The 14,424-nt window shown below is 43.3% G+C and overlaps 1 protein-coding gene across 1 annotated transcript in view; it reads right to left on the bottom strand.

Annotated features, from left to right (window-relative positions):
* col6a1 (collagen, type VI, alpha 1) overlaps positions 1 to 14,424 on the bottom strand; it is a 29,270-nt gene that overhangs the window by 14,516 nt on the left and 330 nt on the right. The window contains exons 2-23 of the mRNA XM_062527527.1: positions 12,668 to 12,797; positions 11,516 to 11,722; positions 10,557 to 10,716; positions 9,885 to 10,004; positions 9,289 to 9,309; positions 9,110 to 9,130; positions 8,702 to 8,746; positions 8,427 to 8,480; positions 7,702 to 7,746; positions 7,571 to 7,597; positions 7,442 to 7,468; positions 7,306 to 7,350; positions 6,005 to 6,058; positions 4,671 to 4,733; positions 4,426 to 4,488; positions 4,044 to 4,097; positions 3,699 to 3,734; positions 3,467 to 3,529; positions 2,722 to 2,784; positions 488 to 550; positions 288 to 350; positions 1 to 51 (exon numbers count right to left, since the gene is read on the bottom strand). Of these exons, the coding sequence (XP_062383511.1) occupies positions 1 to 51; positions 288 to 350; positions 488 to 550; positions 2,722 to 2,784; positions 3,467 to 3,529; positions 3,699 to 3,734; positions 4,044 to 4,097; positions 4,426 to 4,488; positions 4,671 to 4,733; positions 6,005 to 6,058; positions 7,306 to 7,350; positions 7,442 to 7,468; positions 7,571 to 7,597; positions 7,702 to 7,746; positions 8,427 to 8,480; positions 8,702 to 8,746; positions 9,110 to 9,130; positions 9,289 to 9,309; positions 9,885 to 10,004; positions 10,557 to 10,716; positions 11,516 to 11,722; positions 12,668 to 12,797 (1,475 nt within the window). The remainder of the gene's footprint in view (positions 52 to 287; positions 351 to 487; positions 551 to 2,721; positions 2,785 to 3,466; positions 3,530 to 3,698; positions 3,735 to 4,043; positions 4,098 to 4,425; positions 4,489 to 4,670; positions 4,734 to 6,004; positions 6,059 to 7,305; positions 7,351 to 7,441; positions 7,469 to 7,570; positions 7,598 to 7,701; positions 7,747 to 8,426; positions 8,481 to 8,701; positions 8,747 to 9,109; positions 9,131 to 9,288; positions 9,310 to 9,884; positions 10,005 to 10,556; positions 10,717 to 11,515; positions 11,723 to 12,667; positions 12,798 to 14,424) is intronic.

Genomic DNA, 14,424 nt, shown 5'->3' with positions numbered 1-14,424 from the left:
CTGGAATCCATGACATCCAGCCGTTCCATTGCCAGGGACACCATCTTCTCCCTGAAGACGGGGAAACAGTATTAATCCACTTTATGTAGTATACTTAATATCCCTTCTGTTTGGCATTTACAGTCAAGTTCATAACATTAATGCATTTACAGTCTCTCTCGTAATAGTGACAGAGTAAACAATCCGACGTCTCACTGCCGCTTTTTGCACAAACCTCCCAGTCCTGGGATAAGGAGCTGCAAAGTAAGATCTGGACATGGGAGAGACAGTTATTGGGATCAACTTACCCTCTCTCCCATAAGGCCTCTGTCTCCCGGCGATCCTTTGATGCCTCTGGGCCCTTTCGGTCCCTAAAAGTGAGAGGAGGATAGATGGGAAGTGTAGTTTATAGCTCGAGTAATCCGGCAGGGAGGCGGCCTGTCAGTGTTTATCTCAACATGTTGTAAATCACAGCGGACAGTATGCAGGCTCATATACACATCCTCACCTCTGGTCCTGATGGTCCCTCGTCTCCACGGTAACCGGGCAACCCTGCACGACCAGACTCACCCTACACATGAAACAACACAGTTAGAATTAAACTTAAAGAGCGTATCTGAAAATGTGTATCAGTCATGTGGTGTGTGTGCTCACAACATTTCTTAGTGACGGGAACGTTTCATGAGAGTACAGTCCAGTTTTGTTTTTTCTTTATCCAAAAGGGTAGATATCTAATCGCCTTCAAATTCCTGAGAATGTTTGTATGACTTCAGAGAATTACGAAAGGGAAAGGGGAACACTGCTACCCATTCAAGCCTAATTAAAAACCCAAAGTTAAAAAAAACATTTAAGGGAAACAAAACCGATACTATGGTTAATTAATCTTTCCTCCCCTTTTCCAGCCTTGAGTCAGGGGCTCTGAATAGAAACTCTGCTGAGAGGTGGTGACTCAGAAGGCGGCAAATATGATGTTTATTTTCATTTTTATGCCTTCTCTTAACCAGCAGGGACATCTGAAACATGGAAGAATTGCATAAGCAAAATGGAGGTTTGGAAAGAACATTAGCCTTTCTAACGCATTAACGGACTTCTCCATATTTCCATTTCTTTGGGAAGCGGGGCAAGTCATACGCCCACTCCTACTGGAAAAAAATTCTTGCCAATAACAAAAAAAAAAAAAAGAAAAAGAAAAAGGAATTTAAGAAAAAAGACTCTCTCTCACTGTCAGAAGCTGCTCTGGCTACATCCCAAAGACCAATTCCACAAAAAGCTACGACAGAGAGCAACACACACACACACACGAATAGCTGCTCTATGAGACCAAACATGTGGTGGTGGGCCAAACCTTACTTGTAAAGATCACATAACACTACGCAGTGCACCATGCAGCTGTGGAGAAAGGTCTCCGGTAGACTGGTACATCAGCTGCCTTATGAGGTAGAACAGCCCACACAATCCAGGCTGACTCACCGCGCTAAATCACCTTACACTTAAGCAAATCTGGCCCTTGTTGTCTGAGAGACACACAGCATAGCCTCTAGAGCAACGGCTTGTCAAGAGGGGACGATGGGAGGATTAGTCATAGCTCAGCTGGATACTTTCAGTGGCTGGACAGTGTAATGGTTGTCCCCTTTGCTTATATTTAGACCTATTCTTGGCTTCAATGCCACCACACCTTCAGAGAAGCTAGACTTGCTAGAGCGATGTTAATTCTGGATCACAGAAGTGGGTCACTGAGGTAGCACCACCCAATTGACGAGCCTTGGTTTCAATTCATGTGTAGGCCTACTCAACATAGTGTCACCAACGGTGGCGGAAAATACTAAAAGTCATTCCACTGACGGCACAATGTTTCTTGAATTCTTGAATAAGAGGATTAACGATTACACCTTTCAACACTTTCATTTGACTTTGAAAGCCCTCTGCTTCATGGCCTTTGCCTGAACATCCAGATTGGCGTATAGGCTGTAAACATCTCTATCCTAACCCCTTATGTTGAGAAGAGAGGGCCAGCTTTCATTTTGTGCCACAGTGTAGGCTACAGGGCTGCATAAACTAGCCAGGCCTCTGACCAGTAAACAGTTGACAATATCATAACTTGATCCCTGTCTTATTTCAGAGGGACAGGGTTAGCCCCTGGGTTTCATTGTGTGACCAGTCTCTGGAGCCCTTGTAATGCAGCCCATCTGGGGTCCTTCTGGCCTGTTGAGAGGGCCCATAAATCTTCAGTCTTCTTCTGTCCTGCCCCCAAATCCCAAAGAGATGAGTCTAATTTCTTATCTGGAAGGCACCGCTTTGTTCTTTCCCTGCCTTGTGACCTTGCCAAAAGAGCTTTCTGACCTTTCCAGTTAGGGGTCAGGGGTCTCAGGGATGCCTTTCGTTGGAGGTCAAACCTGACCTTCACACGTCATTTGTGACTTAGCAGAAAGGAGTCTGTCATCCACAAATGTAATTTTTTAATCTTTTTAACCTGACCTGACCTCGAGAGTTTTAAAGGATTCCTTTGCCTGATAGAAGAAACTGAACTCTCAGCCAATAAATATATATGTAAAAAAAACACTGGTGGACAGTGGAAAACACAGGCTCTGGTAAAAAAGTGGCTAAGCATACATGTATGCTTACAGCTACAAGCTCATTTTATAACACAGAGTGAAGAGCTATACGCAACATGAGGCAACTGTAGGAAAGCTTAAGTTTCTCCAGTCAGATCAACAGAGGAGAGGTTGGTGATTCGGTTCTTACCGGATCGCCGTTTGGCCCAGATGATCCCTCACGTCCGTTCTGCCCACGAGGCCCAGGGTCACCCTGCAGGAGTGAAAGGGTTAAAACATTGGCCAAGGCAAAGCATTAAACCTGGTTTGACACACTCAGGAATACTGAGGCAATGGGACACAAGAGAGAGTGGGGTTGGTATGATTTATCTCCACGGCTGTCATTTGGCAGTGATATTAATCTCAACATTCAATCTATTCCATTTACCCCATTTGTCTCACTTAATAATGGTTGAATGTGTCGTTATAAACCTACCTTCTCTCTATTTCCAAATAAATGGAATTTTAATGTCAATTCAATATTAACAATGGAGTGACTGCATTGTTTGACTGAACGTCACTGTTGAATAATCACACACAGGGAATGTAGTAGTTACGTATTAAGTTGCCAGAGTTGCAAGTGTTTGTGAGTGACCAGTGGTATCATGATCTCATACTCTGGGTCTTTTACTCGACAAGTCCGACACCCCTAGACCTGTGAGCTGACCTAATGTAATTTCCCGACTATTAGCCGCGGCTTATACTGTACATTGATTTTGCAAAATGTCTTCAGCTATGAGGTTAATACACGGGGGCAGTTAATTTTCTATTAATATGATTTTTACCTTATGATTTTGATTTGATATGATTTCTTATATGAACTTGCATAAAACACAGTCCTGCGGCTTATGCACAATGCGGCTAATACACAGGAAGATTTCAGGTTGAAGACTTACAGGATCTCCCCTCGGCCCGCGGTTTCCTCGGGATCCTTGTTCGCCCTTCTCTCCTGGACCTCCCTGTAGTGAAACAGTCTCAAGGTCATCAAAAGGTCAAGGTCATCGCCTTTTTACAGATGATGTGTGCAGATTGTGACTAACATGACTTTTAATGGCACACTTCTGAGCTTTGAGGAATTTAAATCATTTCATAACTCTGCTGTGTTGAAGATGTAAACGTAAAGCTTACTTGGGCTCCTACTGGTCCATCTTTTCCTGGTGTGCCCTTAAAAAAAAGAAACGAGCTGTTAAAACAGAATTTTGACCAAATTCCCTTCCTGTGAGAGGCGAGGAAGACCATACACCAAACACACACACACACACACACACACACACACACACACACACACACACACACAATTACATTCTCCAAACCCCAAGAAGTTTATCCTCCCAAAGGGGCTTTCACTTGGCCTTGGCCTTGGCCTTGCGTACTGTACGTCTTACTCACAGGATACACAGAGCTCCCAAAACACACGGGCCTCCAGAGAAACCTGAACATAAACACGTGCTGTAGGGGCCGTGAAATACTCACATCATCGCCTCTCTCTCCCTTGTCTCCGTTTGCTCCTGGTGGTCCCCTGTCTCCCTGCACAAGGGAACCAGAGTGAGACACGTGAGACAAAACAAACCACGGGCCTTGTGGCGAGACATGGATGCGCGGAAGCAGCAACTGTATATTATCCCCCATTCCCCCATTCCCCCATTACCCCGTCCCAAACCTCATCAATGCTAACTGCTAAACACTACCATCTGTGAGTCCGTCCTCTCGACATCACAGAGCTATGTGTAAACAGCCGTCTGATGGATGGTAAACCACTTCGACTGATTGGCCCCAGACGGGGTCTTCACATCACTAATTGGCGGATGAGTGTACTGTATTTCGATCGCTCGACCATTGAGGGTGTCCTATTTACCTTTGGTCCAGAGGCGCCGTAGTTCCCGGGACGCCCAGCTCCACCGTCACCTCCAGCCTCTCCCTAAAGATGAGAGACATGTCAGACACTATACCTCATCAGCTGGCACGAAAGTCAATTAAATCTATAGCATCTGCAAACAAACGGAAGGCTCAGTCTTTGGTCAAACTTAAGAACTGTTGCAATGATGGGAACTTAAAAACTTGAAATAAATGACACTACAGTTCTAATAAGCATGTTCATACTTTGCCTCCTTTCACACCATATGGTCCAGGGTCTCCTTTTGGACCAGGCGCTCCCTGCAAACCCTGTGAGAGAAAGAAGAAAACGTTTCCTTTCAAACATGACAAATGGAGCAGTGATCCTCACCCCCACACATAAACGATGAGATGAGCACTAATCCCTACAGAGGCTGTATTGTGTCTCAAAATAAAGAAAGGAACAGTAGAAAACAGTATTTTAGACTTTCACAATGGGTAGCAGAGAGGGGGGTGTTCAGCAAGAAAGTGAGAACCCTTTGTGAATTTCTGCATGTCATATTTGGTAAATGTTTGGCAGTTTCCCGGGGCAAACATCCTCTGCTCTGGACTCCAGATGCAGGCTGAGTGGAAGCAGCTGGAGGAGAACGAGCTTGTCTGAGAGAGGGGAGGGCGGACGGGTGCCTCGGCCAATCAGCACTGTTTGGGGGAGGGAGGATCCAGGACGATAGCCAATCAGCTTTGTGACCGCTTGCTTGTCATGCTCAAATAAACTTTCTGGCCAATAATATTTGGGGTAAAACACCTGGACGTGCATGTATGATAAGTATCTTTTGTAGGATTGCTTTTCTTTACGGTTAACCTACTTGTTTCAGAGAAGAATACCTGGTGAGTCTGGTGATAGGAGTAAGCCAATCAGATCACCGTAAATGGAATAAGAGCAGATATTTAAAGCAATCAGTTAGCCCATGACTAGTTTACCGTAGCAAGATGGGACTGCCAATGCCAAGCAAACCTCTGGTCTTGAGGCCCAGTTTAAAATGCCCTTGAATGTTAACAGCTGGTTCACAGACAGGTATGAAAATCATGCTAGATGACACCCACGCCAAAAGGTGGGATTCTTTCCACAATGTCTTCTTGTCTTTAACAACGAATGATGACAATGGTGATTTGATTATCACTGTGAGCGTGTCAATGATGAATTTAGACTATGAAAATCTTTCGTGATGTATTAAAAGCATCAACCTTAAAAGCTATGCCCTATGTCATAAGGTTAATATTGTAAAGGAAAACTGTTTTTTTTGAGGGTGCTGCAAGTTTTCTTTGTGTGGACGTCAGAATGACAGAAGCAGGGGAAGGGAAATGAGGAGGCCTAGGGCGGGGGGTGAGGGGGTTGGGGTGGGGTGGGGTGGGGCTGACTAGACAGGGCCCTCCCCACGCTGAAAGGATGGAGCCGTTGACAGCAAGAGTCCTGAAACAGCTGTTCCACCCCGCCCGGGCCACGCGGCTCCTCAGAGCTGCTGCGTTTACACGTAAACACACGGAGTAGAGCAAACACCTGGACAGATGAGATCTAGAGGCTCTAGAGGATGCTCACTTACATCTGGTCCAGGAGATCCTTTGCAGCCGGGAAGACCTGGATAACCTGGCTCACCCTGTGGAGGAACAAGGGACAGTGTATAAACACACAAGAGATATACATACACAAAGGGGGGTGGGGGTGGGGGGGGGGCACAATGGTATGGGTGGCCCCCGCATACACAAAGCTAGAATGCTGCGGTTTGGAGTGGGGAGCTGAGAGGTTACATAGAATATTGACCAAGCACACAGCCCCACTCAGATTCATATGTACACACACACATACACACACCATGAGGAGGTCAGTCAGCCTTAGGCACGTACATCTGGGTCAAACAAGCAAAAACAGCTGGAAAGGAGAGTGTGAATTGAGAAGACCTATATGATGTTCAACACACACACACACACACACACACACACACTCTCTCTCTCTCTCTCTCTCTCTCTCTCTCTCTCTGTCACACACATAAAAACACACATGTTCCACTGCCCCGCAGCTTAAAACCCCCTGTGTGACAAGACAGCGTGTGGTCATTAGCAGATGTTATAGGATGTGATAAACAGCACAACTAGATAAGAAACATACACTGCGAGAACACAAACAGCACATCCATACCACAGCAGGACCCACTCAACAGACCACACACACAGCGAGGCCAGGGTACAGCGAGGGGGTGGGCGACAGGAGGCACAGACCACATGAGCACAATGGATCAGTGAGAAGGCAGCAGAGCATCTTCTCGTCAAGGAGAGGGTCACTAGTAGTAGGCTCATCAACACAGGACGGACAGGGCTGCAGGTGTTAACGCCAGCGAAGCAGAAAAACGCTTCACTGGCAAAACACTGACGCTTCCTGTGTGTGAAACTTCTCAATTTTAGGTTTGAGTGTGAGGGCTGAATTCTTGGAGAGTCAGAGGGCCATTCTAGAACCCTCAAAAGGCGTATTGTCTCTGAAGATACATTTAAAGGCTGAATCAGTCTTCATAGACACTGTGGACTCTGAGACTCTGCTTCAGCTGTGAGAAACCCATTTCGGTCATGACAAACAAATCTTTACAACTGCAGGCTTCTCACACAGAACTTTTAGCCTGTATGTGTACCAATGATGGACATTTCTCTAAGAATCAGGCAGTTGTCATCAGATTTTTAAATGTTTAAATGTAGCCTTGCTCTGCTGGAGATTAGAACTGCAGCCTCTCTTGCCTTGGTGATGAGATGAGCCTCCAGTGTGACCATATTTTGAGGACATACTGTATGAGTCACATGTGTGAAAAGAGCAGTTGAGTATGAGTTGAACATAAGAGTGAGTGCTGTTTTCCTTTACCTTGCGTCCATCAACGCCATCGATACCGTGCTGTCCTTTGTCTCCCTGGAGGAGAAATTTAGAAACATTTTTAGCTCCAGTTGAATCTGAGTGATGATATCTTAAGGGTAGATATTTCAAGAGGAGAGATAGTTACCTTGAATCCTTTGTGGCCCCTCTCTCCCTAGATGTTAGAAAAGAGATGTGAATAGGGTCCTGTGCTTTCATAAAGCAAGATATCATTGAGCTAATTAAGTCAATGTTAACCAGCAATGCCTAATCATACCTTGTCGCCTCTCACTCCTCTGTCTCCCTGTGAAGAAAGAATTGAGAAAAATAATGATGAATGACTTCAACAAGAGACAAACAAATTTAAATAAGAGGTATTGTCATATTTGAGCAACAAGTAAAACATACCTTCATTCCTTGGTAACCAACAGGTCCAGGATCACCAGTATTTCCCTGTCAACAAAAAAAATACCTTTAGTCAACTTGGTTGCATTTTAATCCTTCAACCAACTGAAATATTATAATAAAAATGTTTTTGAGAATTCTGTGGCTGGAAAGATGAATATGATATCACATGTAGAGTGAGTCACAAGTTAGCTCTCCTGGTCCAGGAGACAGCAGATTGACCTAATTAATATATTTTGTCTGTGTTAGGTAAACAGAGAACTCTATATAATGGGTTCACTGGCTCTCCACTGTCACAACGCCTAATGGAATAGCTGGTCACAGTCCAATGTTTATGAATGGGCATCCTGTGCGTGTACATGCTCTCTCTCTCTCTCTCTCTCTCTCTCTCTCTCTCTCTCTAATGAGTACTCGTCACTCTACTGTACACTGTTTCAGAGTGGACATTCCTTCATTCTGATGGCATGGCGTGGCAACAGCTGTACTAGTTTCAAAGTGTAGAGCCTGCCAAACTAAAGTGCATATCACTCTTGTATATCCACCTTCATAGGACACAATGGCTCACAAGAATAGCATAACCTAGCATAACCTAGCATAGCATAGCATAGCATAGTAGGGTATAGTACATGTCTTGCATACATACAGTGTCTCTGTGCATTAGACTGTGCTCCTATACAGTAAGTACATTTGCCCTTTAGGCCAGTGTTCTGTGCTGCTGCAATACTCACATGGGAGCCAATGTCTCCCTTCTCTCCGTGCATGCCTGGCCTTCCAGCTTCGCCCTAAACACATAAACAGACAAAAAAGGAAGAAACAGATGGTATTTAGAAAATAATGGTGCTCAAATAATTTGCCGATTAGCTTTTCATACCCCTTACATTCATACACATACATAGCCTTAAATACAGCAACTGATCTAAATGTTTTAGATATAACATTCGCTTTGGACAAAGGCATCTGCCAAATAGCCATAGCCATAAGCATAACGTTATACGCTGCTCACCTTGTATCCTGGCTCACCAATTCCTCCCTTCGGTCCACCTTTAGCCTACAAGGAAGGGAATAGGGATTAAAAGGACAGGATTAGTGGAATACAAGATTTCAGAATGCTAGGACAGGCTAGTGCTACTGGTGGTAGCCACTGCCCATCCCACCTGGACACTTGACTGAGCGAGCATCAATGCCAGTTTTAATTTGTCTTTGACTGCACGACTAGACAACATGCCAAATGATTGTTAGTCATCTTAGTTTCTCTACTTCCTGTTTTGTTCTAATTTATTATTTACGCAATTTTATTACGGCAACACTATTGTAGTACTGTCAGACTTAAGTTCTGTCCAGCTAGGTTACTGTATGTTATTCATAAGAAAGGCATGCAAATACTGGAGAAAGCATGAAAGATTTTACTTACATTGCAGTCAAAGGAACAGCACTGTGAGCAGAGAGAGAAAGAGAGGTCAGAGATACATTATCATAATGTATGTTACTTTTATATCAGTTACACATGTTGACTGTTACATCAATAATAGTTACACCAGTAATGAACAATGACAATGAAAGGAGATCATATCAGATAAAGAAAGCACATACCACATCTTTTGTCTCATTCCGCTGAAATAGAAGAGAGAAAGTATATACATTATGATCACATTAGACACATGAGGTGTGTTCTCATACTTACGCAAAACAACAATGTACAAAATCTAACCTCATCTAATCTATAAAAATGATTCTAAAAATGAGCATATAAGTAATTAAATGACAGGTAAATAGTAATACACACACACACACACACACACACACACACACACACACACTCACACTCAAACCCACACACACACACACACACACGCGCGCACGCACACACACACATACGCACACACACACACACACACACACACACACACATGCGCACGCACACACAGACAGACAGACAAACAGACAGACAGACAGACAGACAGACAGACAGACAGACAGACAGACAGACAAACAAACAGACAGACGTCAGACACACACTCACACACAGACACACACACACACACACACACACACACACACACACACACACACACACACACACACACACACACACACACACACACACACACACACCACACACACACACACACACACACACACACACACACACACAAACATAGCTTCGGTTGTACTGAGTCGTAACTTACGATGATCTCAATGATGGTATTAATGGCAGCTTGTCGTCCACTGAAGTCACGCTCCTTGTTTGCAGCAGTGAAGTTCTGACGGTAGTTTTTGTCTGTGGCAATAATCGACAATCTGGCATCCTTTGTAAACAAACAAAGAGAGAGAGAGAGAGAGAGAGAGAGAGAGAGAGAGAGAAAGAGAGAGTTTGTGTGTGAGAGAAAGAGAGAGTGTAAGCATGGATACCACTGATTAAGCTACAACGTGTGAGTGCTTTCATCTTGGTTTTATCTGCCATTGAATGGCTTGTATACAGCTCAATATTCCACAACTGGCCATCGCTTCAATCTCTTAAAGCCTATCAGCACATATCTGGAGACAGGAAGTGTGGGTGAGCTGAGGGAAATAACCTTCCTCACTCCTGGAAACACTATTTTGCTCTTTGCTCTTTTGTTTGTGCCTAACTACTGAGCAGCCCAAGACTAGACTTGGTGTGCTGCTTATGCTAACACACACTAACACGACACAACAGAATAATTACAATGCCCAGATACCACAGTTGAAGGAGCCATCAGATATGCAAAATTCAAGCTGTTTGTTCACAGGTGTGTTTCGCTAACAGGTGTCACTACTGTAGGCTTATTCTAACTATCCTACCTAGCCACATGTTGGCCAGGCATCCATTCTCCACTTACCTGTTCATCGGGAGAGATGGCCACGGCGAAGACCTTGATGCCGTGCTGTTTGGCCTCTTGGGCTGCGTCCTGGATGCCTCCGCAAGGCTCCTTATAACCAGTCTCCGGGTGGCCGTCAGTCACCACCACAATGTACTTATTTTCGTGGTAGTAAGAACCGCTGTTTGGGGAGGGAAGAACAGAAAATATGAAGAGCTCTTTTCCAAAACGCTATGAATCCATTTTTTTGAATATTAATAAGTCATGTTATTTAATTGTGTATTTCAGTTAATACCATATAAAATGCAGTTGTTTTGTTTTGATTGAGTAAAGATAAATCAATTAAACACAACCCAATACAGTTCACTGAAATTACTTGGAAAACAACGATTGATTGAAAAAATGATTTATGAAAATGGATTAAAATGGTGGATATAGCGTTTTGGGAAAACAGCTCTTCAAGATAGTCAGCATTTAGTTATGTGTAGGTGGAATTCAGGTTGAGATAACTTACAGTATGTACTAATCGAAAACGAGATGCTCCATCTCAAGAGGTTATCCTCTGATAAAAGAATTTGAATTTACTAATGCTAATTGTGGGATGCTGAGAGCTGATTACTACCCAACTCAAACTAGTCATTTGGGTTAAAAATGCCCAAAGGACAAATACAAATGGGGTGTAAACATTTCAAAGCTGTATTCTAAGAAGATGTTGAGTTGACGAGTTAGGGTCGGATGGTATGGATGGTATAGATCATGTAACTATGAACAATTAATATGGGCATGCAGATGCATCTTTTGTTTGTGTGTGTGTGTGTGTGTGTGTGTGTGTGTGTGTGTGTGTGTGTGTGTGTGTGTGTGTGTGTGTGTGTGTGTGTGTGTGTGTGTGTGTGTGTGTATGTGTGTGTGTGTGTGTGTGTGTGTGTGTGAGTACATGCATACGTGTACATGGGTGCATCTGCATCTGAAGTGATACTTACTTAACCATCACTTCAGCGATACCCTTCTTGATGGCACAGTCTGTGTAGGTTCCCTTGCCAATGTACTTGATGGCATTGATGGCGTTCTTCAGGCTGGTCTTCTCACCGGCGCTCTGCATGTCCCTGAGCTCTCTGACCAGCTCCACACTGTCACTGTAATGCAGCGCTCCTGCGTTCCACGTCAGGGTCCGGTCACATTCCTGGTTGCTGGGGGCGAAAACAGGCAGCAAAGTCCATAAACTTAATCAAGAGTTGGTCTACAAAGGCTACAGTAGGTATTCATTGTTACTGTCACACTTCACAATAAAAGGGGAAAAAGAGAAAGAGAGAAAGAGGCTGAGGTGACACTTGAATGCTTGACACTTGAATGCTGTGCCTTTTTAAAGCTAGAGCCAAAATCACAATATCAATAAAAGAAATCATGATTATGCTGCATTTCTCACATTACATCACATTATATGTATTTGTCATCTACTAAACAATTATTAATCTTTGTGGACACTAAACACCAATGTTTTCATATTATTTATTTAACACTAGAAGCGCCGTGCCGTTCTGACCCACTTATACCTAGAAGCGCCGCGCCCCGGTCATTTGACCGCTTTGACGATAAGCGCCGTGCTGGTGTGAACTACTTAATCAGACTTCATGTGACTCTGTGACTTTGTTCACACAGGGCATCTGAACACACAAAATACACATACACAACATTTTGTATGTCGTATTTAACTTTTGTACAACTTTGGTGTTCCTGGTCAAAAATGACATGACCGGCCATTAGTATGTGTGCTTGTGTACATTTCACACACACACACACACACACACACACACACACACACACACACAGACAGAATCTTTCCCTCTTTGACCTAAGCACAGGTCAATGAGGCCTGCAGGCCATGAATTGAAAATGGAAGGTCAAATTTAACCAATAAGTTAGTTCAATTTCACCATTTGATTTCATCATGAGATGTGTTTTTTCCCCCCCAGATCCCATCACAAATATGCTCTTGTTCATTGTGGACAGGTATACTGTAGGAGTTTAAACTATTTCATACTTTGTTGAATTCAATGACCTTGTATTGGCTGAGTTATTGGCATGGATTAACAAACTCTGTGTTTAGGACATAGACAGTGTTTGTCTATACATACAATTCATTGAGATCATCGATAAACTTGTTGGTCCATTCCTGGATCTGGCTGATGTAGTACTCTGGAGGTTTGGCTCGGAGTGCCACACTCTCAGAGGTATCCAAGACGAAGAACAGATCCACTGGGCAGTCTGAGGAGAGGAGAGAAAGAGAGAGAGAGAGAGAGAGAGAGAGAGAGAGAGAGAGAGAGAGAGGGGTCAGATCAAGGCTGCATTGCAAACATCATGCATCACTTGCCATGATTTCCACTCACTCTTCCGCAGCAACAGTGTCATACAGGCCTACATTATACTGTACCTGCCTGAATGTATTTCCACTTCAAAAACACCTTAATATCTGCTGTATCATTAACTCAAAGTAGAGAGAGACTTGACTAGCCCAATCATGGCTGCCTTGCAAACATCATGTCTCTCCATCATGTCACTTGACATGATCATCATGTGCTGAATGGCTGCCTGATTCTAAACTTTTATTCTGAAAGGAGCACTCTGGGGAGAAACTGTGGGTCTTTCCAAACTTCAGATTCCACATTGAATATTCACTGCATGAGGAAACTGATGTTGGTCAGGGCCTCGAGCCTATAAACATCACATCTCTGCAGTGAGTTAGGCTGGTCTAAGGAGTTCTTGATGGAGCCTTTCCTTACAAGGTTCTAAGAACAACGTTTGAAAGACTCTTTGGCGGGGTCAACCTGAAGAAGATTGTTTATAAAAAGCGCAATACACATCCGTGTTGACAATTTTAGTCTCTGGTGTATACCTTGATCCAGTGTGGTATGTGTTGTTTAGGAACTGAGGAAACTGAAAGCAAGATTCTCTTTCACAAAAAAGAGAACAATTACAATGATTTCACTGCCTGAAAATCAGAGAGCTTCACTCAACAAATATTGTAAACAGACAAGAGATAATACTCAGAAATTGTTCAAATAAACAAATAAATTGCATGTTGTATCAGTAAGCTGACATTGTCACTGATAAATGAAAATCTAAACATATACCTATAACTTGTTAACTAAGGTGTTACCCCTAGTACCTATGGATTAGCATCACGTGACTTTCAATAGTCACATGACTCCATAAATATATCCCTTGATCTGCATTTTTCATTATTTAATCCTCATGTAGTGAACATATGACATCTTAATATTTCCATTCATGAATAGGCTACTCATATATTTAACTACCGGTAACACTGTCAAATGAGTTTGGGGTCATGGTTCAAGCCCCTATCCATCATTCCTCCGGCCATCACATTGGTAAGTAGGCTATAAGGCATATAAAGTCAGGAAACAATAAATGAGTAGGTCTTTTCTTGATAACGCTTAGCCCCGTGCATCACCGTGCAACATAGCAAAACATAAAGACTTCATGACCTCTTAGACAGGCCTCTTAAACGTTAAACAAGATGTCAGGACAAACGTTCACTCGCTGTTCAAGTACAAGAGCAGCCACTCACTCGCTTCTGCAACAGTATCTTACCTACCGTGAATTCATCCCTGAATTTATTCATACTTGTACAACATTAAATCAAATGAGCATATCAACATTAATTTAATTAACGTGTGATGTGTCCATTTAAACATGACTGCCTTAGAAAAAGCAACTAAAGCAAAACAGAGGCCAAACAGAAGCCAGAGGATTTGTCTGACTGTTTGAGGGTTAAATTATTGTGCCAAGCATATTAATTATCACATCATGAAATAAAGTACCCAACAAAAGTCAACTTTTCGTATAGGTTACATCTTAGCCTACATCCTAG

Source organism: Sardina pilchardus, chromosome 23 (assembly GCF_963854185.1).
Source record: "Sardina pilchardus chromosome 23, fSarPil1.1, whole genome shotgun sequence".
NCBI classification, from domain to species: Eukaryota; Metazoa; Chordata; class Actinopteri; order Clupeiformes; family Clupeidae; genus Sardina; species Sardina pilchardus.
The sequence above is the reverse complement of the archived record's forward strand: the minus strand, read 5'-3'. Positions and strand labels throughout refer to the sequence as shown.